This window comes from Copidosoma floridanum, unplaced genomic scaffold (genome assembly GCF_036245765.1).
Source record: "Copidosoma floridanum isolate Cflo_tuat_1 unplaced genomic scaffold, Cflo_Japanese_pri ptg000019l, whole genome shotgun sequence".
NCBI classification, from domain to species: domain Eukaryota; kingdom Metazoa; phylum Arthropoda; class Insecta; order Hymenoptera; family Encyrtidae; genus Copidosoma; species Copidosoma floridanum.
In genome coordinates this window covers 16392177-16413618 of record NW_028321896.1, presented here as the reverse complement: position 1 = coordinate 16413618, position 21442 = coordinate 16392177, and the positions used below count along the sequence as shown (strand labels likewise).

At 36.8% G+C, this 21442-nt stretch overlaps 3 protein-coding genes across 3 annotated transcripts in view; 2 read left to right on the top strand and 1 right to left on the bottom strand.

Moving 5' to 3' along the window:
• Nucleotides 1–14: 14 nt before the first annotated feature.
• Nucleotides 15–2799, top strand: Mob4 (MOB kinase activator 4). The gene is made up of 4 exons (XM_014349023.2): nucleotides 15–273; nucleotides 702–1075; nucleotides 1150–1284; nucleotides 1359–2799. Exons 1-4 carry the CDS (start codon nucleotides 214–216, stop codon nucleotides 1453–1455), a joined length of 666 nt encoding a protein of 221 aa, XP_014204509.2. The 5' UTR covers nucleotides 15–213; the 3' UTR covers nucleotides 1456–2799.
• A 958-nt stretch (nucleotides 2800–3757) lies between these two features.
• Rpp25 (ribonuclease P protein subunit Rpp25) overlaps nucleotides 3758–21442 on the bottom strand; it is a 42872-nt gene continuing 25187 nt past the window's right edge. Inside the window, exons 2-5 of the mRNA XM_089593494.1 lie at nucleotides 5071–5196; nucleotides 4812–4990; nucleotides 4268–4384; nucleotides 3758–4195 (exon numbers count right to left, since the gene is read on the bottom strand). Coding sequence (XP_089449620.1) covers nucleotides 3958–4195; nucleotides 4268–4384; nucleotides 4812–4990; nucleotides 5071–5190 — 654 coding nt within the window. The 5' untranslated portion in view covers nucleotides 5191–5196 and the 3' untranslated portion in view covers nucleotides 3758–3957. The remainder of the gene's footprint in view (nucleotides 4196–4267; nucleotides 4385–4811; nucleotides 4991–5070; nucleotides 5197–21442) is intronic.
• LOC106636524 (aromatic-L-amino-acid decarboxylase-like) lies at nucleotides 8796–17174 on the top strand. The gene is made up of 14 exons (XM_089593449.1): nucleotides 8796–8816; nucleotides 8902–9144; nucleotides 10329–10442; nucleotides 11835–11886; nucleotides 13386–13456; nucleotides 13535–13777; nucleotides 13856–13981; nucleotides 14363–14601; nucleotides 14671–14845; nucleotides 15275–15440; nucleotides 15953–16005; nucleotides 16099–16289; nucleotides 16374–16451; nucleotides 16968–17174. The coding sequence occupies exons 2-14, from the start codon at nucleotides 8905–8907 to the stop codon at nucleotides 17104–17106; spliced, it is 1887 nt and encodes a 628-aa protein (XP_089449575.1). The 5' UTR covers nucleotides 8796–8816; nucleotides 8902–8904; the 3' UTR covers nucleotides 17107–17174.

The window sequence follows — 21442 nt, the reverse complement described above, 5'->3', positions numbered from 1 at the left end:
CAAATTTGTCCAGCTATACTCACTCCGAAGCGCAGTGATTAGTGATAGCGTCTTTATCCGCAGCAGCACGACATTTACGACGCAAGCAAAATATTCTATATTACAGCCGAGGGTTGCAGCTGTGTCTTTTAATCATCCAGCAGAAAACAACTGTAGCAACAACAACAGCCGTGGGGTATAGCCTCCTGCAGCCACACACAAACCGCTGGCAAAATGAAGATGGCGGAAGGATCTACAATTGTCAGGAGAACCAGGCCTGGAACCAAGGCGAAGGTTTGTTGATAGTTTTTTGTTTTCACGCCAATGAACAATAAGCACCAGGTCCCGTTGATTCGGCTCTTTGATTCAGGATGCTTGTACTACTGGCCTTTTTGCTTCCCACTCAAACCTAGCACGTCCATCCCTTAGCCATGAAAATCAATGATTTGCCTTATTACCCAGGGTGTTTTATTTATTTGCCGCGTTCCGTTTTTTTCCAGTAGGCCTAAAAATAGCTGTATGCCTGCCAGTGTGTCATGCTTGAGAGAGCCCAGTGTTGTGAATCCGTTACATTCCACTGACCACACACCTTATTGATTTATTCTGTAAAAATAATCTAAGCTTGCTAGCTCACTTTTTTGCTTCGTGGACTACTTCTAATTATAATTAGCTCGTGAAACTTGATCCAAGTATTTTATTTTTTATTATTTCCTGTACTCCAGGACTTCAACAGATGGCCAGATGAGCCTTTCGAAGAGATGGACAGCACTTTGGTTGTCCAGCAGTACATTCAACAGACCATCAGAAGAGACCCGGCCAACATCGATCTGATTTTAACAATGCCAGAATCACAGGACGAGGGCGTCTGGAAGTACGAGCATCTTAGGCAATTTTGTATGGAGCTGAATGGCTTGGCAGTGAGATTGCAGGACGAGTGCCATCCAGAGACGTGCTCGCAAATGACAGCTACAGAACAGTGGATTTTTTTGTGCGCCGCACACAAGACTCCAAAGGAGTGTCCAGCCATTGATTACACTAGACACACGTTGGATGGTGCTGCGTGTTTGTTGAACAGTTATAAATATTTTCCCAGCAGGTAGTTGTTGCGATTGGTAGTACAATGACAACGTGTTTGACTTGTATCTTATGTATTTGATGGATGTATTACAGAGTGAGCATTAAGGAGTCTTCGGTTGCTAAGCTTGGATCGGTCTGTAGAAGAGTTTATAGAATATTTTCACACGCATATTATCACCACAGAACGATATTTGATGAATTCGAGGATGAAACTTTTTTGTGTCGCCGGTAAATAAACATAATAAGTTTTTTTTCTCTCTCGTTAAATACAACGAAAATACTATTAAATGTTATATTTGCAGATTCACAGCCTTTGTAATGAAATACAGCTTGATGTCAAGAGATAATTTAATAGTGCCCATCACAGAAAGCGAAGGAACCACTGAAAACGAAGCATAATTGCGTAAACGGATACATGGATTATAGTGCAACTTTCAATAAGTTTATCAGCGGTTCACTGTAAGTTTATGAACTTATTGCGAAAATGACTACCAAAAAAAAAATCATCCGAGACATTTAGATACTGCATCATAACGCAGGAATTTTTAAACACATGTTTTTCAATGTGTCCTACGATTACACGCTTTAAATTTATGTTTTAATTAGTTGTAATTTATTTTTAATTCATCAAGTAAATGTAAAAATATCATACAATTTAAATTTTGAGTGCCACATTCAATTTTTATACTCAGTCACTGTTCTGTGGCCTTTTATAAAATATTTATTGTTAAGATTAGAGTACTAGTGTATTTATTATTAATGCTACATGAAAAATCATTATTGCAAGATATGACTATCAGCAGTTTGAAACTTTTCATGTACTGTTTGGCAATAGTTACATTCAACTGTTCATAACCCATGCACTTTGAGATTAATTTAAAGTTTGTTGACGCTATTTGCAATGACCACCCATTAATGACATCATTTTTTAATTACGCCTGCCAAGTACTAGTTTAATCGTTCCACAAGAGATAAATATTGTTTGTTAAATCATTTGCCCTTCGATTTATTAACCATTGCAAAACTCAATTTATTTTATTTAAAAAAGTAAACTACAAGCAATTTATAAAATGCACTTACGAAACATAATTGAAGAGTGAGAATTTTCTACATAATCTAATGGTATGAAATTTATAAGTTTTGAAGCGTTAAGGTGTAAGAAATTATTTATGTATTGTTTATTGTAATTACTAAATAATGCCTACTATATAACGTGAACTTGGATATAAATGTATTATTACTAATTATAAGCTCTATATTACAATTATTTATAGAAAATTAGTCTCTTTGAACAAATCCGTTAAAAATGCCTGATTTTCCCTTCAGTTGTTATAAAAATCTCATGTAATACAACATTAATTTAAAATTGTGATTATTAATATTTTCAATAGCCGTTTCTAACTTACGTAAATAACGCTTGGCTTAGTTTAACCGAGTCAGCTCATGTAAGAATTTTTTAATGAAGTACTGCAGGCCATAAACTTCCAAAATATTGGCTCAATATCAATTCTCCAACTTTAAAGCCTCGATTTTTCGATGGGTTTTCTACCCCATCACTCGTCGTTGCGCTGACGCTACTGCTAGACTTTGTTTCTTGATTGTCTGTTCCTTCATTTTCCTTTTTTTTTTTTCTCTTCTACTTCTGATTTTTTTTGTTACCAATGATTTTCACCTTTTTTTTCAGCCATTGCCTTATTACTTTAGGTTTAAATTCTCTATATTTGTTGACATTAGTCTTTTTTTTTTTTTTTTTTTTTTTTTTTTTTTTTTTTTTTTTTATCACGTCAAATTGTACTTGCGTCATTATACGTGGCAAGAGCAGCAGCAGCAGTCGTATAGTTAAAAATTGTAGAAAGTACTGTAAACGACAAATGTATTTATTCATACTCTGTATTAGGTGTAAAATAGATACCTTATGTAATCAAAGTAAGCAGTTGACAGTTTTATAAATAATGCTATACTGCAATTTTTACAGCTTTTAACTTTTTTTTTTAATCCGATACAATTTCACACTTTTTCATACAAAACTTTTTTTTCATCTCGTATCGATGCAATAATATTTGATAAAAAATGTCGATAAAGCATGTGACTTACAGAATTTGAAATGTTAGAAATGTATGAAGTCACTGCCAAAATTTAAAATCATATTACAACTAAAAAATGGATAAAAAAGAGAGTAGAAAAGTGTATTTGATCTTTCATATTTAATTTGGTCCTTCGGATTGGCCCTTGAAAAATTATATTTGTTCGGTTTATCAGTTAAGAAATGTATATTTAATAGCTCAAGAATAACCCGGAGCTGTCCATACAACTGTACCGAATAAATTTATCATCACATAAAATAAAGACTGTTTGAACAAACGTTAACTCACTAAAGTCGACTCTACAACTTACGTGTGCAGCTGGCGTTAAGTTAAGAAGAAAAAAAATCTAATTCAGAACATAATCGATTATATCTGCTATGATAAATTAAGTATAATATATATATGTATAACAATACCAGCGATACGATTGAAAAATCACTTGCTACATGCAACAAAAGTAATGTGTACAATGTACATAAAACCATGTAAATATAATATTATAATGTAACAACAAGCATCGATGAGCGGTGTAACAACGACTGCGCGCGAAAAAAAATTATTCAAAACAAAGTGAAACTCACGGTGTGGACAAAAAAAAAGGATACTAATAACGACAATTACCAAATTATATCCTGTAATTTTATTACTTTGAATGGATAATCACATGTAAAACGTATGTAATTTCTCGCGTGACTACATACATAATTATCTGTGTACTACCGATGGAAAATAAAAGAATTTCCATCCAAAACTACACACGCGGTGTTTTATTTATTTACTTACATACATAACCTATAAAACGCACGAGCCTCTATCGTCAGTTGCTCGTATTCTCCTTTTTTCTGTTCCTCTTAACGACGGGGGTGTCGTTCTGCTGGTCCCTGCGGGTCCTCTTCTGCCCGGTGCGCAAGCCCATCGCCGCGAACTCCTCTGCCGCCAAACTGGTCACCTTCCCGCTCGAGCCGGCCGGCGTCGACGGCCGGTTGTTGGCTCTTGCCGGCTCGTCCGGGTTCTCCGGATCGACAAACTCACCCGCGTCCTCCGGACCTTGATAGCTGCATCGGGAGAAGTCGAGGGTCACTGTATGTTTTTTTTTTTTTTTTTTTTTCCATGAGAATTTTAGTTACCCTAGCTCGCCTGCGTGCGTCGGACTCTTCGACAGGAATATGTGGATCTCCAGCACGTGATTTTTGATTTTTTTGTCGTCCGATCCCTCGGACGGTTTCGTCGACTTGACGCTCTTGCTGTGAAAATTGACCCCTTTTTATTATACACAACCTTTTGATAGGAACCTCGTCAAATAGTGCTACTTTCAGAATATAAAATTGTCACACAGAAAAATTGGCTCCGAACAAATTGAATCTTTTATAAATCATTGCAACTGCTGGACATTTATTATTATCGTTATTTGTTTCTTCTCAGAGCAAATTTACTTGTAGATAAAAAAAAAATACTACACCTGCAGCAAGTTTTAAGCTCGAAAAAAAAAAAAAAAAAAAAAGAAATGGACGTGCAAACGTAACGAGCAAATTATTAATTAATTATTAATAAAAAGGAGAGCCCAGTGACGTTGTCAACCCACGAGCGCGCAGGCATAATATTTTCGTAACACCCCCACTTCCCTTGTAAAATATAAATAAACGTAAGCGACGGGCTATGGTCTGTACTCACTCGATGGCTTGTAGCCTCGTCACTTGGTGCAGCCCCGAATGTTTGCTCTTGAAGAGCTGCGAGCACGACATCGTCTTGTTGATGCTCTTACCCACGCCGGACCACACGATCGATCCGCGCTCCGGGAAGTGCTTCAGCGCGTACTCCAGTACGTTGCGAATTTTCGTCCCGTGCTTCACCTGTTTGTCATTGGTTTTATTTTATTTTTTCCAGATTATTCACTCAACTGCTCGAACATCCTTTCACAATCGAAACTCACGTGCATCCACAAGTAATTATCCGGCAAATTATCAATTGGGACCTTCTTCGCTTCCTCCTCCTCGTCGGGCAGTTTTCCGATCCCCAGGGCCTTGAGCTTCTTCTTTTTGCCCTTTGCCATTTTTATCTGCAACCAAAAAATAAAAAATTACACCTACAACCCATCAATCCACACTCGGGCGCGGTTTTACACGTATAAAAAAAAAAAAAAAAAAAAGCGTTCGACCGTGTGTAACCTATACAGTCCGCAACTGGCGCAAGATCAGTGGGTCACTGCTTTCCGGGATGATTATAACGACGGCTGTTCAGCCTCGTCCTTGGGCACATCGCGGTACGCAAAAATATTCCCAAGGCGATGGTTTTCCCTCCCACCGGCCACTCGGTGCGCGCATAACTTGGCGTATAAGTGCTCGAGCAACGACGCGTCGCGGGGAGAGGGGGGGGGGTGCCTTGAAACGGAGGCTTTTGTAAAATTGCGACTCGAGGTAATTTGCGCATATGGCGTGTCTTTTGCGTTTTATCGCACTTTCACTTTCAGCCCCTCGTTTGGACCTCCCCGCGTGGCCGCAAGGGTATATATAGTGCGGTTTGAAGGGAGGGAGCGGGGCTGACCGTACTCGGGTTTTACTACTTGTAATTAAACTTGGAATCCTAAATTCTATGCGTGGGTTACACAAACACACACGCAGTGCGCTGATTGGCTCATCGTTCTCCATACGGCTCGTTCTTTTTTCTTCAAAGTAAAAACAAAAAAACAAAATGAAAATTAATTATACTTTAAGGGTTGCAATATCGAATGAAAATCTGCCAAAAGTAACAGTGGTCGGGCGAACATGTTATGTACACTAACAATAAAGTTTATATCCACTACAAAGTATGACTATGGGTTTATGGCTATACATTATACTGTTATATATGACACGTAACGTAGTAGTTTCACTTATTCTCGCGTATACGTGTACAATAAATACGTGGTACACCCCCATACACGGAGCGTCATTCAATTCATCCAAAGTATTTCAACGGCAAAGAGTCGAGAGAGAGAGAGGGAGGGGAGCCATCAATATTTTCCAATCAGCATTCGATTGCGCGCGCGGCTCACTTGCCTCAATGGCCCGATGAGAGAATATAGAATACACGAGCCAAAGGTGTATATATATATATATATATATATATGCAGGGTGGCGCGTAGGCGTATATGATGCTGGTATGCCGCATAACCGGCATAGCAGCGCGACGCCTCGAGACCGCCATTATTAAGCACTCACCCTTCCCTATTCTCTCGTTCTTCCTTTTTTTTTTTCCCTCCCGCCCCTTCGCACATTCCGCGGTTATGAAGGTTTTTTCTTCCCCCCCCCCTCTTCCCTCTATCTCGAAAAGGGGCAACACTCCACCCCTATAAGGTCTTTTTCCTTCTTCTTCTTCATTTAGTCCATATGCTTTTATTTTTCTCCATCCGAGTAGACGTGTATATATATATATATATATATATATATATATATATATATATATATATACATACTTGTTTATTTACTTCGGTCCTATACGTATGTATGTATGGTGCCTATAAAGGACTTCCGTCAACTACCGTGCATACGATGCTTCTTACGATAAAAGCTCTGTGTCATTGTTGGCAACTGTCATCGTGTACGCGTGATGAGTTCTGTTAAATTAAAAAACATTCATGTATATACATTTTTTCTTTTTTTTTTCTTTTCACCATCAATAGGTACAATCAACTCGGAATTCATGCGGATATAAAAGAAAAAAGAAGATACAACATGTACATAAAAGAAGAGATCGAGAAGTCAGTTATAGCGTGGGAGGAGAGAGTATAGTTGGCAAACTCGTCCCGCAGAGCTAGTACAATTGTATTCGCCCACCGCGGGATCGACGCGATGGTCCGCTCCTCCAACTTTTCCTTCCCCCTCCCCCGGTAACGTCTTAGAACCACCCTCGCTCGTACAATATTATATATGTATACCCGAGTGTCGTCTATGGCGCGGGTCAAAAAGTAGGTGCAATAATTGGGTGAACGAGAGCCGCGTGGGACTGACAGGCTGCTTAATAATACCCGCTAAACGATTCGACGCAAAGTTCAATTTACTCGAGTGGTGTCTTCCTTATCTCCCCCCGTCTTAAGGAGAAAGAGAGGAGATACCCATCTTCACGACCCGCGAGAAGTTTGCGTGTTATGTGCGGCCGTGTGCGCTGTAATTGAACGGAGATCGAGGTGGGTGCTGACGATGGATATTTTTTTTTTTCTCTTTTCATTTTCCACGTGTAAATGTTTCCACCCACCCCCCCCCCCGCGGCTCTCGTAGAATTATGCGCGCCCTTTTTTTTTTTTCTCATTGCCTGGGGTCTTTTTATCAAATTTTCTTTCTTTTTTTTTTTAACAAAATATGGTCCGTTGTTGTGCCGTCGTTACACGGGAATGATAAAAAACCACCTTAGATCTATTGCGAATCAATCGCTTGGACAACGCATGTTTTTGCGTATAGCTTTTGGATTATTGGTCGAAATGGTTTTTCAGAGATGGAATACGAGCGTTGATGACCCGTAGCTGAAAATAAAACAGGAACCCGCAAAAACACGCGATTTTGCTGTAAAAAAAAAAAAAAAAAAAAAAACATGTAAAAGTTGCAACAGTCGACGCAAGAAAAGTTCAAAAGGATCCATCACAGATATATCTATACATGGGGGGGTGAAAAAAAGGGAGGATATAGCCCTAAAGTATTTTTTTTTTTGTTCCCTCGTGTACCGTGAGCGGCAAAAAAAGCGCACCGATACCCGAGACCCATGCACGCAGCCGTCGAAACGTGATCCGCTTTGGCGTTGGACGAAGGAATTTAATCGACCATGGTCGAGCTGGCTCGTCCGCAAGCACGAAACTTGAACGTGCGAGACGAAAAAGACACTGCGAAAAAAAAAAAAAAAAAAAAAAAAAAATGTTTTTATAAAACAAAACCTCTCAGCTTACAATTTACTGATGCAAAAGATTGCCATCACCAATTTGGTATAAGGCAAAAGCTCAAACATGATCAACCTGTAAATAATTGCATCCACCAAAGGAAACCCATGCCCTTCGATGAAAAGTAATTTTCGATGAAAAAGCGCTGTATGCTACTGATATCTCTGCAAAGAAAAGATCCTCGAAACAATAAATCTACTATACCTCCCACCACCTATGGGATATTGTAATGATGCATCCTTTGGGATATTTTATCTGCTGAGATATACACATGCGTTGAAACAATGGGGAGTTTATCAAACCCTTCGCACCTTCGAATTGGTAAATTGAAAAAAAAAAAAAAAAGAAACCACATTAGACCAAAGGACGGGTACAAGCGAGTATCGCACGATGGCGGAGCGAATGCGCAGGAGCGCCGAGGGACGTAAGACATTGCGCGATGTCCTTTCGGCGGGGCTTGTGCCACCGGCAGGAGCGCGCAACAAGCGAGGAAGGAGACAAATGGCAACGGCGATCGCGAGTATCCTGCGGAACCTTTGCAGTGCACCACAAACAGTGCGCGCTCTCCTGGGTGTACAGCCACCCTCGAACTCTATATCACTTGCAAAACGGATCATTGATACTATGGGTTTGAAAATCGGCGGCACGAGTGCTGGATCCTTTTGATTCAGGAAAAAAGAAAGAGGTAGAGGATTAGGATCTGTATACGTAAGGACTTGATCGTCTCGCCTAATGCTTTTTCTCCTCGTGTAACGATACCGTGTGGTGAACAAGTACTAGATCGTTCAATTGTGCGCCGTACCGATTTTCGGGTGTAATATACCCGAACGCTTTTTTTTGGGGGTCCGATATATCAAGACAATGGATCGTAGGGTCATGGAGGAGCCGCTTCACAAGGGCATGGATATCCAAGAGTTTCGGGAGCGCGGCAAGGAGATGGTAGAGTACATTTGCGAGTTTATGAGCAACATCAGGGATCGGAGGGTCACGCCAGACGTCGGCCCAGGGTATTTGAAGCCGATGCTGCCGCCCGAGGCGCCCATCGAGCCGGAGTCCTGGGACGATATTATGAGGGACGTCGAGGCCAAGATCATGCCTGGGGTCAGTATTTTTTTTTCCTTTTTTTAATAACTAGCTATCTCTTTTTTTTCTCGACAACCTGGAATTAACCAGTTGTTTTATCATTATTGATCGTTGCTAATGGGATTTTGTACATGCGACACGTGAATTTTTATTTGCTTCCATTGACATGCACCTATGAGATTACTTTTGAATACAAAGCACGACTGATATATCTAATGATTACCACAGGACAAGGTTTTATTGGACATAAAAAAAGTTGGATACTGTGGACAGATTTTTTGGCATATTCGAGGCAATTTTTCGTTGTCTAAAGCATCATGGTGGAATTTCAAAGAAAAATTGTAGTAAACTAATTTTTTTTATCAGACAATTCGTTTAAGATTGATACTTAGTCGTGAATAATTTTGTCGCTAGTTCTGTAATATTTTTTTTTTTTTTTTTTTTTTTGCAATGTTTTACATCCTACGATCGAAATAATCGTACAAAAAGTTTATTTTTGTTATTTAATAAGATATAAAGCTTTTTTTCCATAAAATGTTTTTTTTAATGTTAATTTTAATACATGTATTTAAAAAACAGTTTGGTATTTCATTAAGGCTCGATCGCAAAAGTGCTAAGATTTTTTTACTTCGATAAAGTCGACATGCAATAATCAGGGATTTCACTCATTTTAAAATAAAAGATAAAATTAATTTTTCTTCAGAATTTAATTAATTAGAGCGTTTTGGTAACCTCAGGTGATAAAGATTATCGACGATCAATCCGTAGATTTTAGTACGTATATTTTAAACAAAGATAAGTTTTATAAGCGATTATTTCGAAAAAGATATATGAAAGACAACTATATGATTAAGAATCAAAACAACATTATTCATACGTTCCGGAGTCTGATTCATCGATTCCGCAACAATTACCTTATCAAAGTATTCAAGGAAACTATTGATTGAAAAATCTAAATTTTTATCACGCTGCGATGTTTTACTTCAAATTAATTTTTGTTTTTTTCTAATAATCCATTAAGTAATATATAACACATTCAAAAATGTCATTTGCGCGTTTAACTGTTGTATAAAATTCTCCAAAAACTAACAAACAGATGATTAGCATGATTATGAATAGCAACGATCGAAATGATCCATCCAAACCGATAAGAGAAAAAAAAAATTCTAATCGAGCCGATTTTTTCTCTGCGTATGTCTCAGATAACGCTCTGGCAGCACCCGCGTTTCCACGCGTACTTCCCGGCGGGCAACTCGTTTCCCTCGATCCTCGGCGACATGCTGTCCGATGCCATAGGATGCATCGGATTCTCTTGGGTAAGTTGATCGAGAGGCGTCGCCTGTGGCTCCTCAACTGCTTTTTTTTTTTTTTTTTTTTTTAAATTTCTTACCGATAGCGCTCGATGAATCGTTAATATTTCAACCATGGATTTTTCGAGTCAGGCATTACCATGTGTTTCAATTTAACAAACTAGTTTGGAGTATGCCAACCTTAGGAATTATACTTGGATAGGGCATGGATTCTGCAGTGCAGAAATGAGCATAAGAGCGAATTTTGTAAAACTCGTTTCAAGCGGATCAAAGTTAAATGGCTCTAATCCACGTATGCAAGTTGAAATGCGTATGAAACGCAGCTTAAAATTTGAGGAAATTTCGCATGTGAACAATGATCTAGAATTTTTTTTTTTTTTTTTTTTTACTTTATAAATCTACGAAGATGTATCCATGTGTGGACGAAAGTAACACATAAATCAAGCCAACTGCCCTTTGTGGGAGGGAAATGAAATACCGTCACGATCTTTATAACGTCACGTGGAATCTCATGTACCATTTTTGTCAAAAGAATTTGGAAATATTATTGAAGAAAAAAGATCCGAACCCTCTATATCTCTCCAATTTTATCAAATGTGGATTATTGCTGATGGCTCGGTGCCCTACGAATAGTTTCATTGATGTTACAAAAAAATACTTTTCACAAAAGAAATTATTTAAAAGAACTTCCTTATCATTTTTCATTAATTATTGTTTGGTTAAAACATTTTTTCAACACTTGCCAATATATGAAGGATTTTCGATTTACGAAAAAAAACATTAATCAATTATAGAAAGATGATTATGAATTGTAAAAAAATAGTAAAGAAGGGATTTTTCTGCATAAATGAATCGCTAATTCTATGCAACGTGTAATACGTCTATTAATAAAATTTCATGTCATATTAATGCTAGAATGTATAAAAAATAAATTAGCTAGTTTTGTAATACTGTTCAACGAAAAAAGTTTCAATTCATGCAATCCATTAATGATCGCAAATTTCACAGTCACACGATGATAAAACGATCACTCAATGAAATTAACTGGTGTTAATTAATTTATGATCCATCGTATGTTTTTAAAACGGTTCGACATCTAATTTACTACTCAAGACATAATTTTTCATTTTCGAATAAACTACTCTTTGTCGCGATCCAAGAACAACGAAAGTTCTTAATGATCAGTTGGCGATTTTTATATAGACATAATAAATTGTAATTAACTCCACGGGTTCATGACTTACACGTATAAACTTATCAGTGACTATTTGCCCGTAAAATCAATTTAAGATTTGCCTCGACAAATCAATGAAAAAAAAAAAAAAAAAAAGAAAAAAAGACTTCCATGCACCACACTTTCAAAACACCTGGTATATACATTAATATTCAACGTTTCAGGCAGCCTCGCCGGCCTGCACCGAGCTGGAGACGATAGTCCTCGACTGGCTGGGTAAGCTTGATTTTTCCCATCACCATCACCATCGTCATGAATTTTTACCCAAAGCAGCGCTGCAACGAGCGGCAACTGCATCATCCCGAGCCCCCTCCCTCCCGGAGCGCGACACGTCCTCATAAACCAAAAGAATGTTTTAATGAAGGACCGAAGGAGTCGTTAAAACTATTTACGATTGCGCTGCCGGCTTTCCTCCCACTTGTTTGCATATACGTACATTCATCGAAAATAAATGAGAGTGCGAAAGGTCAAGGTGTGGGACTCGACAGCTGATAATATTGTGCGCTCGTGGCTTGAGTTTTTTTTTTATTTATTTTTTTTTTAATGCACGTCTCTGATATTTCGATCCAACAGTCTTGTGTCATTTAGAGATTAATGCAGTTCACTGGGGACGATGCAATAATAAAAACTTTAATCTATACGCCGTGAAAGTCTCGATTGAAACTTCCCTTTTATCGGTATATTTATGTAGTATGGCCAAAGGCACAGTTTTCTACTCAACTCGACTTACTTGTAGGTACGCCGTAGAAATGAGGTTTCGTTAATGCTAATTGAAAAATGGATGACAGCAAAATCATGACAGGCCACAATATTTTTTTTTACATTTATAGTGTTTGTTTTTCATTGAAATGAAGTTTTTTTTATCAGTTTTTTTTTATGCTTTCGCAGTGATAAATATTGTTATGTATGCCATGACTAAAGTTTCACTTTGTCATAGAAGAGGATTTGTATGGGTCGACAATAATATTGAAAATGTTTTTTGTGGTGTGTAGGTGATTACGTTATTTACGACTTACGACAAATTCATCTTTGCGCGTGTAATCAATCAGATCTTGGGAACCTCTAAATCAATTACGGGGCTGAAAATTTTATTTTTTTTATTTTTGCGGCGACTCAGTATATTAAACGTATTTTTTCACCTTGTTAAAGTTATCGTAAGAATTTTTTGATTTTCAAAAAAACGGTTATCTGCGATTTTAATGGTAAAAAAGATGATTAATTTTTTAAATAATTTGATCTTTTTTTTTTTTTTTTTTTGTAATTTGAACTCAAAAAATATACATAATATTGATTGATATTTTTAACCGACGTTTACAACGCGGCATAATGATTTTAATAATTCATTATAATTTAAAATTATAAAATGAATATTTAAAAAATTGGGTTTTCCGTATAAAAACACTTTTTCCGTTTTTTCACCACAACTTGCACTAGTTGAGACATTTATTTGAACTAAATACAGTGTATAATGTTATCGTTAAAATCAAACAAGCCTACAATTTTTCTCAATCGCTAAATAATTTTCCGAGATATTAAAATCTTTTAACTACATTACAAAAAGTATAACAAATGTGTAAAAAAAAAAAAAAAAAACAGCAGAAAACTAGAGTTTCAGAAGCTAGATAATACATCCATTCACTACCATTAAATCTTCATGCACATTACTCAACAGCAAATTGTTAAACAATATTTCTTTTAAACCAACCGATCACAAGGAAGAGCAATCGGCTTGCCAAACGACTTCCAGTACTTTGCCGATAAAAGCCGGGGTGGAGGCGTCCTCCAGGTAAACCCTACGTATTGTAGCACATACAAAAAAAAAAAAAAAAAAAAAAAAAACATCTAACCAAGATGTAACCAACAGGGCTCGGCATCGGAGTGCGTATTGGTGTGCATGTTGGCAGCCCGCGCGCAGGCCATAGCCCGGCTGAAAGAGTCCCCAGCTCACGCGCACCTCGACGAGACGGCACTGCTGGGAAAACTCATGGCCTACTGCAGCAGAGAGAGCCACAGCTGCGTCGAAAAAGATGCGATGATTTGCTTCGTGAAGCTCCGCATCCTGGAACCCGATGAACGGAGCGTCCTTCGTGGCGCTACTTTGCAACAGGTGACCATTGCATTGGCCAATGATGATTTTAATTTTTGCACCAAAGGATGGAATATTTTTATTTTTATTTTTGCAAAGGCCATCGAAGCCGACGTGACCGCGGGCTACGTTCCCTTCTTCGTGTCCACGACCCTGGGCACGACCGCCTGCTGCTCGTTCGACAACCTCCAGGAGATCGGGCCGGTCTGCAAAAAGTACCCAGGGGTGAGTTAACCCAATTATCGGAATTAAAAACGAGTACGGTGTCGGCTGAGGGTTTTTCCCTCTTCTTCGCCGGCGGGTCGGACAAAATATTTACTCGCTGGAATAACTTTTGCCTCGAGTGCCAAGTTACTTGTGTCGACAAGAGGAGTAGGTAGGTATTCCCTGTCCTGTAGTGCAAGCCAAAAGTTTTCTGGCAATAGTTATCCCGAGAAAACATTGAGCGCACACTCGGTCGGGACAATCAAAAACCCATTTCGTCGAATTTCCCGTGCGAGGATGGGCAAAGTAGCCATTAATGCTCGATGAAAAAGGGGAAAGGGGGAAAGAGATCAAGAGACAGGATGGAGCTGAGAGTCCGTCTTTGTTTTTGTTTTTTATCAGGTCTGGCTTCACGTGGACGCCGCCTACGCGGGGAACTCCTTCATTTGTCCGGAGCTGAAGTACCTGATGGCTGGGATAGAGTACGCGGACTCGTTCAACACCAACACGAACAAGTTTTTGCTGACCAACTTCGATTGCTCCTGTCTGTGGGTGCGCGACAGGTTCAAGTTGACCAGCGCTCTGGTCGTAGATCCGCTATACTTGCAGCACACGCACGCCGACACGGCTATCGATTACAGGTTTTTTTTTTTTTTGTTTTTTTTAATTTAAGAAAAAATAAATTCATTAAAATGATTAACTTTTACAAGGCATTGGAGTATCCCCCTGAGTCGGCGATTCCGGTCGCTCAAGTTGTGGTTTGTCATGAGAAACTACGGCATCTCGGGTCTACAGGCCTACATTCGTAATCACGTGCAGCTTGCCAAGCGTTTTGAGCTGTACATCAGAAAGGACTCGAGGTTCGAGCTCTGCAACGAGGTGGTGGTAAGTTACCAGCGAACGTGCATACCTGTACTGTACGTTTTTTGATATTTTATTTTTTTAACTGATGAAGTTAAGTCAATTTTTTTGTGAACGAACATAAAAAAAGTAGATTTTATAACATACGAATTTTCGGTATAGTTTCGGAAGTATACTTAATTTTCATACCTCAAGTTATATTTCAGGTTATGTAACTATTTTTATTAAAAAAAAAAAAAAAAAAAAAAAAAAAAAAAAAATTCAAATGACTAAGTCACAGATAGTACTCGTACAGAAGAGTTACACTACCTCACTTGACCGACTCACATATTGTAATCGATACCTACATTTCAAGTGCATACTTTTTCCCCTGTACGAATTAGGCCGCAGCTCTCCCCTGCATGTAAAACCTGCACTCGATACGAAATCATAATATTAACCCCTTGTCCAAAGTTAGGTTTGGTCTGTTTTCGGGCCAAGGGATCCGACAAATTGAATCAAAAGCTTTTGAGTGCCATCAACGATTCCGGCAAAATACACATGGTCCCCGCTAAGGTCAATCAAAAGTACACAATACGTTTTGCCCTCGCCGCGCCAAATGCAACGGCCGAAGATGTCGGTAAGATTGACGATTTGAAATTGACCTACACGAATTAAATGTTGGATACGCTTGGCTAGTTAGTTGGATAATTATTGTTATGGCTATGTTTCATAATTCAACTTTTATATCACACTACTTTGAGAGATAAAAAATTTTTGCTTACATTTTTTTTGCCCATTCATTCTTTATAAACGAATGAGATATTTGCAATTTTTTAAAACGTTGTTTGAACACCATAATATGAATAAATAGTTAGTTAAAAAATGTTTTTTTTTCTTTTTTTTTTAAATAATAATAAATACAAGATATATTAGGCACATTATTAAGTCATGTATACCTTAAAGTGTTATTTCATTTTATAAAATTTTCAATTAATTACAGTTTTTGATTAATAGTTTTTTTACAAGTAAATAAATAAATATCATCACTCTGAATCATTGACGCATTGTAACATTACTTTGATTCAATTACTTCTCCAATTGATTTTTGTTCATTTTCATTTCTAATATGAAAAAAAAAAAAAATTCCAGACATCGCGTGGAGCATCATAACAGACTTCCTGTCAGAAATTTTGGAGTCCAAGGTGATTATTTCATTTTGAAAAATTTTTATTCGTTCTCCTAGTTGTAATAATTATTTAATGAAATAAAATAAAAAATTTTTTTTTTATTCCCAGGACGTTATGGACGAGCTCGCGGACATCCGGGAGAAGAAGAGGAAAGCGACCCTCGAGCAACGACGCTCGTACTTTGTTCGCATGGTGTCCGATCCCGCGATTCAGCCTGCCTTCACCAAAACACCGAATCGCGCAAAGCTCGACACCCAAGCCACGATCGGTGGCCTCGGGTCGAATTCTCAACCTCCAACGTCAGTCTTTTTCCTTTTTTTTTTTTTTTTATTTATTTCAACCAAAAAAGTCAATAATCCCTAAATTGTCTTTGTTTTTTATAGACGCTCGTGGATATCGAGACCACTCGCTTACTTAATGCAGGCACGCGATGCTACTGATACTAGCGAGTTATCTCTCAGGTAGGCGGAAAGAATTATTAATACGTAAATATATAGACTTGGGCACGATTATACTATAGACTTCCAATTAAAACATAATGTTGATTTTTTTTTTTTTTTTTTTCTTCATACAGATTACTACTAAACAACAATTTTCCTTCGAAAAGTTGTGCGATTGGTATTGAAATGAAATTTATATTATGGAGTATTTAAACAAATACTTACGTACTTGTTTTTATCTATCTAAATTCAAACCTGTGAAAAATAAATGAATGGATTACAGTGCTTTTCATTGAATTTAATTGAGATAGTACTTTACTCTTTTTGTTAAAAATTTTGTTTGTTCATTAAAATTCGATGCACTTTTTTCATGAATAGTAATAAAATAAAAAATGATACATTAAGTTGAAAAAAAAAAATTAGACTAATTAATTACCCTAAGCGGTTAAAAGCGTCTACAAGCATCTGCAACCTTCGTAATCGTGCAAAAAAAAAAAAAAAAAAAAAAAAAAACCAACTCGGATGTGTTTGTACCAGGTTTCGTCATTTGGACACAATGGTCCGCCTAAAGACGGGCGGGACCAACAGCCGCCGAGGTAGCAGTAACGGATGCAGCCCCGAGCCATCGCCCTCTGTCTCTCCGTCCCGAGCCAGGTCCCCAAATGGACGAGCTTAATCAACTTCAAACATGCCACGTACATGTACACGCGCACACTTCACATCCTACACACAAGTACCTATACACGAGGATACATCTCTAGCGGATATTCGACGAGTTCATAAGTCACTACTAGCACTGCTCACAGGCAGTAATCAGAACCCGAACCTCCTGCACTTTTGGTGTTGAATTGGAACAGGGACAAACCGAAAATGCAGTAGTTTTGTTTATTTAAAAAAAAAAAATAGCTTATATTTGTCGTCACAGTTAATCAACTTACGTTAAAATATATGGTGTATCATAAAAATTAACGTTATTTAACGTAAACCTCATCTCTTTGACATTAACCCTAACACTAATGGCGTCTCAAAACTGTACGGCTGCAAGATATTGTAAAATCGTCATAAAACCCAAATATATTTGGAAAATTTTAATCAACGTGTAATGTAAAATCTAATCAACAAAAGTGACATGTAACCATTCATATGTATGAACGAAAAATGTAGCACAATTTTTAAACGATGTTGAATAACGTTTTTGGTCAAATAAAACGTTTTTGCTGAGATTTTTACCTGATCTTGTTGTAAAAAAAAAAAAAAAAAAAAAAGAAAAAAAATAATCGATGATATTTTAACTTTTTATTTATATTTTTACTTTTATCTATTTTTTACAATCAATTAAATTACATGATTATGAAATAAAATTCACATACTTTGCACATTGCCACACATTTGAAAAATAAGTCTGGGTGGTAGGTTCGGGTTCAAATATGAAGCGTATTTATTATAAATATATATTTTGATTGGTTATTGGATATTATGTCGTCTTTAAGCGTTAGATAGATAATATTAATTTGATGACAAGTACGACGTTCTGGCTTGAGTATTATATACCTCTGTCGTATGTATTTATACTTATAGGTAAATTTTTCTCCTCTATCGTCTCTAGAATGTAGTGTATGACTTGCTCCACCTAGATTTAGTGGAGTGAATTTACTCTTGTGGAGTGAAAAAAATAGTCAAAATTTCATTCCAATAGTAATTTTTCACTCTAAAAAAAAAACTCATGGTTTCTCGCTTCAAGGAGATAACAGTGCTCTTAGTACTGTACCACGAGGGCAGCACTGCTGCCAAATGAATTGGTATAATAAACTCACTAGTAATGATTATGTCATCATTTTTGGTATAATGATTTATCATTATTCATGAAAGCATCACCAAGTTGTACCTGGTACTGCCATTCGTGACGCAGCACTATAGGTATGAAAGCCACCTTAAAAACTATTAAAAATTGATTATTAAGTGTTTCTCCACACTGAGTTGTACAATAAAAATTTATTCAAGCATAAGCAAATCGTAAGTTTATTTCAAATTCCTTGTATGTATTGGTGCCGATTTTCGTTTAAAGTTGAGGCGAATATAATCATAAAATATTTATTTTTATTTATTTCCGAACATCAACAGCAATTCTTACGTTATTTTAATAGTTTTATTGTATACCGATTACTATTTCGTTTTTGCATGCAAAATACAAACACGATATTTCATTAAAATTTCCCACCAGATAATTGATAACTCATCATGGAATGTCTATAAAAAAATAATAGTGACAACAACTTTTTATTGTCTCGTAAGACTTGAGGCATTTTTTAAATAGCTAAGTATTAAATGATCGAATTGTTGATGATAGAAAAAAGAAGAAGAAACAACTATTTCACGTTTATACCCACACCTTGATCAAATTTTCTAGTATTAACGTCATTTTTATAGTAATAATGTTGGTTGAATAATTTCTAACAATGTTACTAAGACATCTTCACTTATATTCTACAATCATCAACATAGATAATGAATAATTATCATAAATGAATAAACAAGTCAAATCCTGTGTGCTACAGAGCTTTTTCTTAATTTTTTTACATGGCTAAATTATGCCCTGATAAACAAACGAGGGACTCACTGCGTAACAAGGGTGTTTTCATTGTTTATCTGTAAATAAATAAAAAAACGACGAAATCACCACGTGACACTGAGTATCTTCATTTTATCTCCAGATAACTAAACAATTATAAAAACAATTAAGCGAATCAATGACTGATAAGAGCGTCTTTGCTTACTTTGTACAAGAATAAAGTATGCATCGATAAACAAATGCCCTTCTTCGATTGTACTTTACGTGAGTAACGAGCTATCTTTGTCTGTGCACTATACGAGCAAACAATTATAATTTCTGTACGAATGAGCTAAAATTAAATGACATTTTTTACGAAGTTTTTATAGTTCGATTGATTATTACTGATAATTATCCAAAGTAATATTACTGATTATTACTTATCCAAAGAATAAACATAAAAATTGTCTGGTTCATTTATTTTCAATTCACTTATCTAAATATAAAACAAAGACACCCTGTGTCAAATGTCATGGTTGATTTTAGGTAAGTTTGTTGCGGATCTCTGATTCCGAGGAGTAAAATCAGTTATTTTTATCTTGCTGTTTAGCTGTACAGAGCATATACTGCGCATATATTTTTATCTCTGCATCGGCAAACTACAGTATAAGCATGTAACTGTATGTACACTAATGTTGCTCCGCAGTGATTGCAACTCGGTCTGATATTATATTGTTGTTATGTTATATATTTATCTGACCTTCACCTTCGTCTTTGGCTCTGCATTCAGTGATGTAATAAAAATCGTGTTCACATACGTAAATGCATCAGCCATTGGGACTACAATAAGATTATTAAGTAAAAACCAAGTTTTATGAGTAAAAAAATCTTTTAGCCGCGCACTTACAGTGACTTTTCCTTATTAAATGCACGACTATCCTCGGAACTACCGTTTGTTTTCTATACATTGGTATCTACTAACTACTAATACGAAAGGAAAATTCTAGAAAAAAACCCATGTATAATAGATGATGTTTTGGATGTTTTTTTGTTGAAAACAGCTCTGAAAAAAAATAACAATACCGAGACGAATGATGTATGTGTGATCAGCACGCTAATCGCTGAGTCAACGCCACTCTTTTATAATTAATTATTTATCTAAAGCTTAAAATACACGCAGTGATAAAGCCGTTTGTTAATCAATGCATAATTTTCTTTCACATAAAGTAGGAGACACCCTCGGTTTGCAGTGATTGACTAGATTGTTTTTCCAATTATTTATTCATCTAAAGATAAAATGAACATACTCAGCGTCAACAGTGATATGGTCATTTATTTATTTGTGCGTTGTTTGTTAACCTATCAATACAACAAAAACCCTCGTCACGCAGTGATTGGCTTGTCCGTTTATCAGTGCATAATTTATTCATTTAGAAAAAAAACAAAGACGCTTTATGAGATTAGATCAACCGAGTCTGTATGATAAGAAACCTAGAAAACTATGCTGAAACATTTTGATATGATTCATAGACAAGTTCATGTACGGTCTCCAGATCTGAAAACTATAAAGAAGAGATGGGAGGACGAGAGAAATGTAAAATGTAAATCAACCTACTATACAGCGCTTCCTTAGAAACCCTAAAGTCGAGTAGGCTGTTAAGAGTGCACCATCATTGTGCTTATCAATGACTTCTATTAAAAATATAAAGTTTTTCAGCTAATTTGATCAGTCTAATTGTCGGCACTCAGGCAAATGACGATGGTGAAAGATTAAATCACCACTTGGTCTATTGGCTTCGTCCCGGAGCTGTTGGTGTGGATTCATCAGTGAGCCATGTATAACAGCTCTGGCCTACACCCAGTTGGGGTACTCTGGTTTATCTAGAGGCTCTTTGAATACTAATCAATGCCAAGTGTGGAAAAACTCAAGGAAGCGTAGCATACGCCAAGCAGATGAATAGTGTTACAGAGACTTCTTACGACCCCTATCGGATTGTTTCGAAACTTTTAACTCCTAAAAAGTAAACAAGGTATTGAATGTGTTACTAGTATACATAAATATCCTGTCAATACAAGTAAATGGTTATCAAAGTTGTTATTAGCACCACAGGTGACGGGAACTATGTGCACAAAGGGGGTACGCAAAAAAAAGGAATGTAGCAAAGTGAATGTATGATTATTAATAAAAAGCTACTTATTGTTGTTACCAAGCAGTCGAAGCGTACATAAAAATAAAAATAAAATATATCTACAAGAAAACGTTTGGTGGAGGCAAAATAAAATAAAATTGTATGTATCTCGTCAAACATTCGGACATTTCTCAATTTTTCATTCGAGGATCATCTCAATTGCAGTGGACGTTGATATTGTCATTGGTTTTGCTCTTATCGTGTGTACAACGAACTTCGGGCTTTGAAAAATTGTGAAGGGGAAAAGATTTATCTCTTTCACATTTTCAGAGAGT

Bases quoted from the DNA above. Each gene is read 5' to 3' on its own strand.
- Mob4 (XM_014349023.2), top strand. From the start codon at position 214: ATGAAGATGGCGGAAGGATCTACAATTGTCAGGAGAACCAGGCCTGGA. The intron at 274-701 runs GTTTGTTGATAG...CCTGTACTCCAG, and splicing joins GGCCTGGAACCAAGGCGAAG to GACTTCAACAGATGGCCAGA. The intron at 1,076-1,149 runs GTAGTTGTTGCG...GATGTATTACAG, and splicing joins TATAAATATTTTCCCAGCAG to AGTGAGCATTAAGGAGTCTT.
- LOC106636524 (XM_089593449.1), top strand. From the start codon at position 8,905: ATGGATCGTAGGGTCATGGAGGAGCCGCTTCACAAGGGCATGGATATC. The intron at 9,145-10,328 runs GTCAGTATTTTT...CGTATGTCTCAG, and splicing joins AGGCCAAGATCATGCCTGGG to ATAACGCTCTGGCAGCACCC. The intron at 13,457-13,534 runs GTAAACCCTACG...TGTAACCAACAG, and splicing joins GGGGTGGAGGCGTCCTCCAG to GGCTCGGCATCGGAGTGCGT.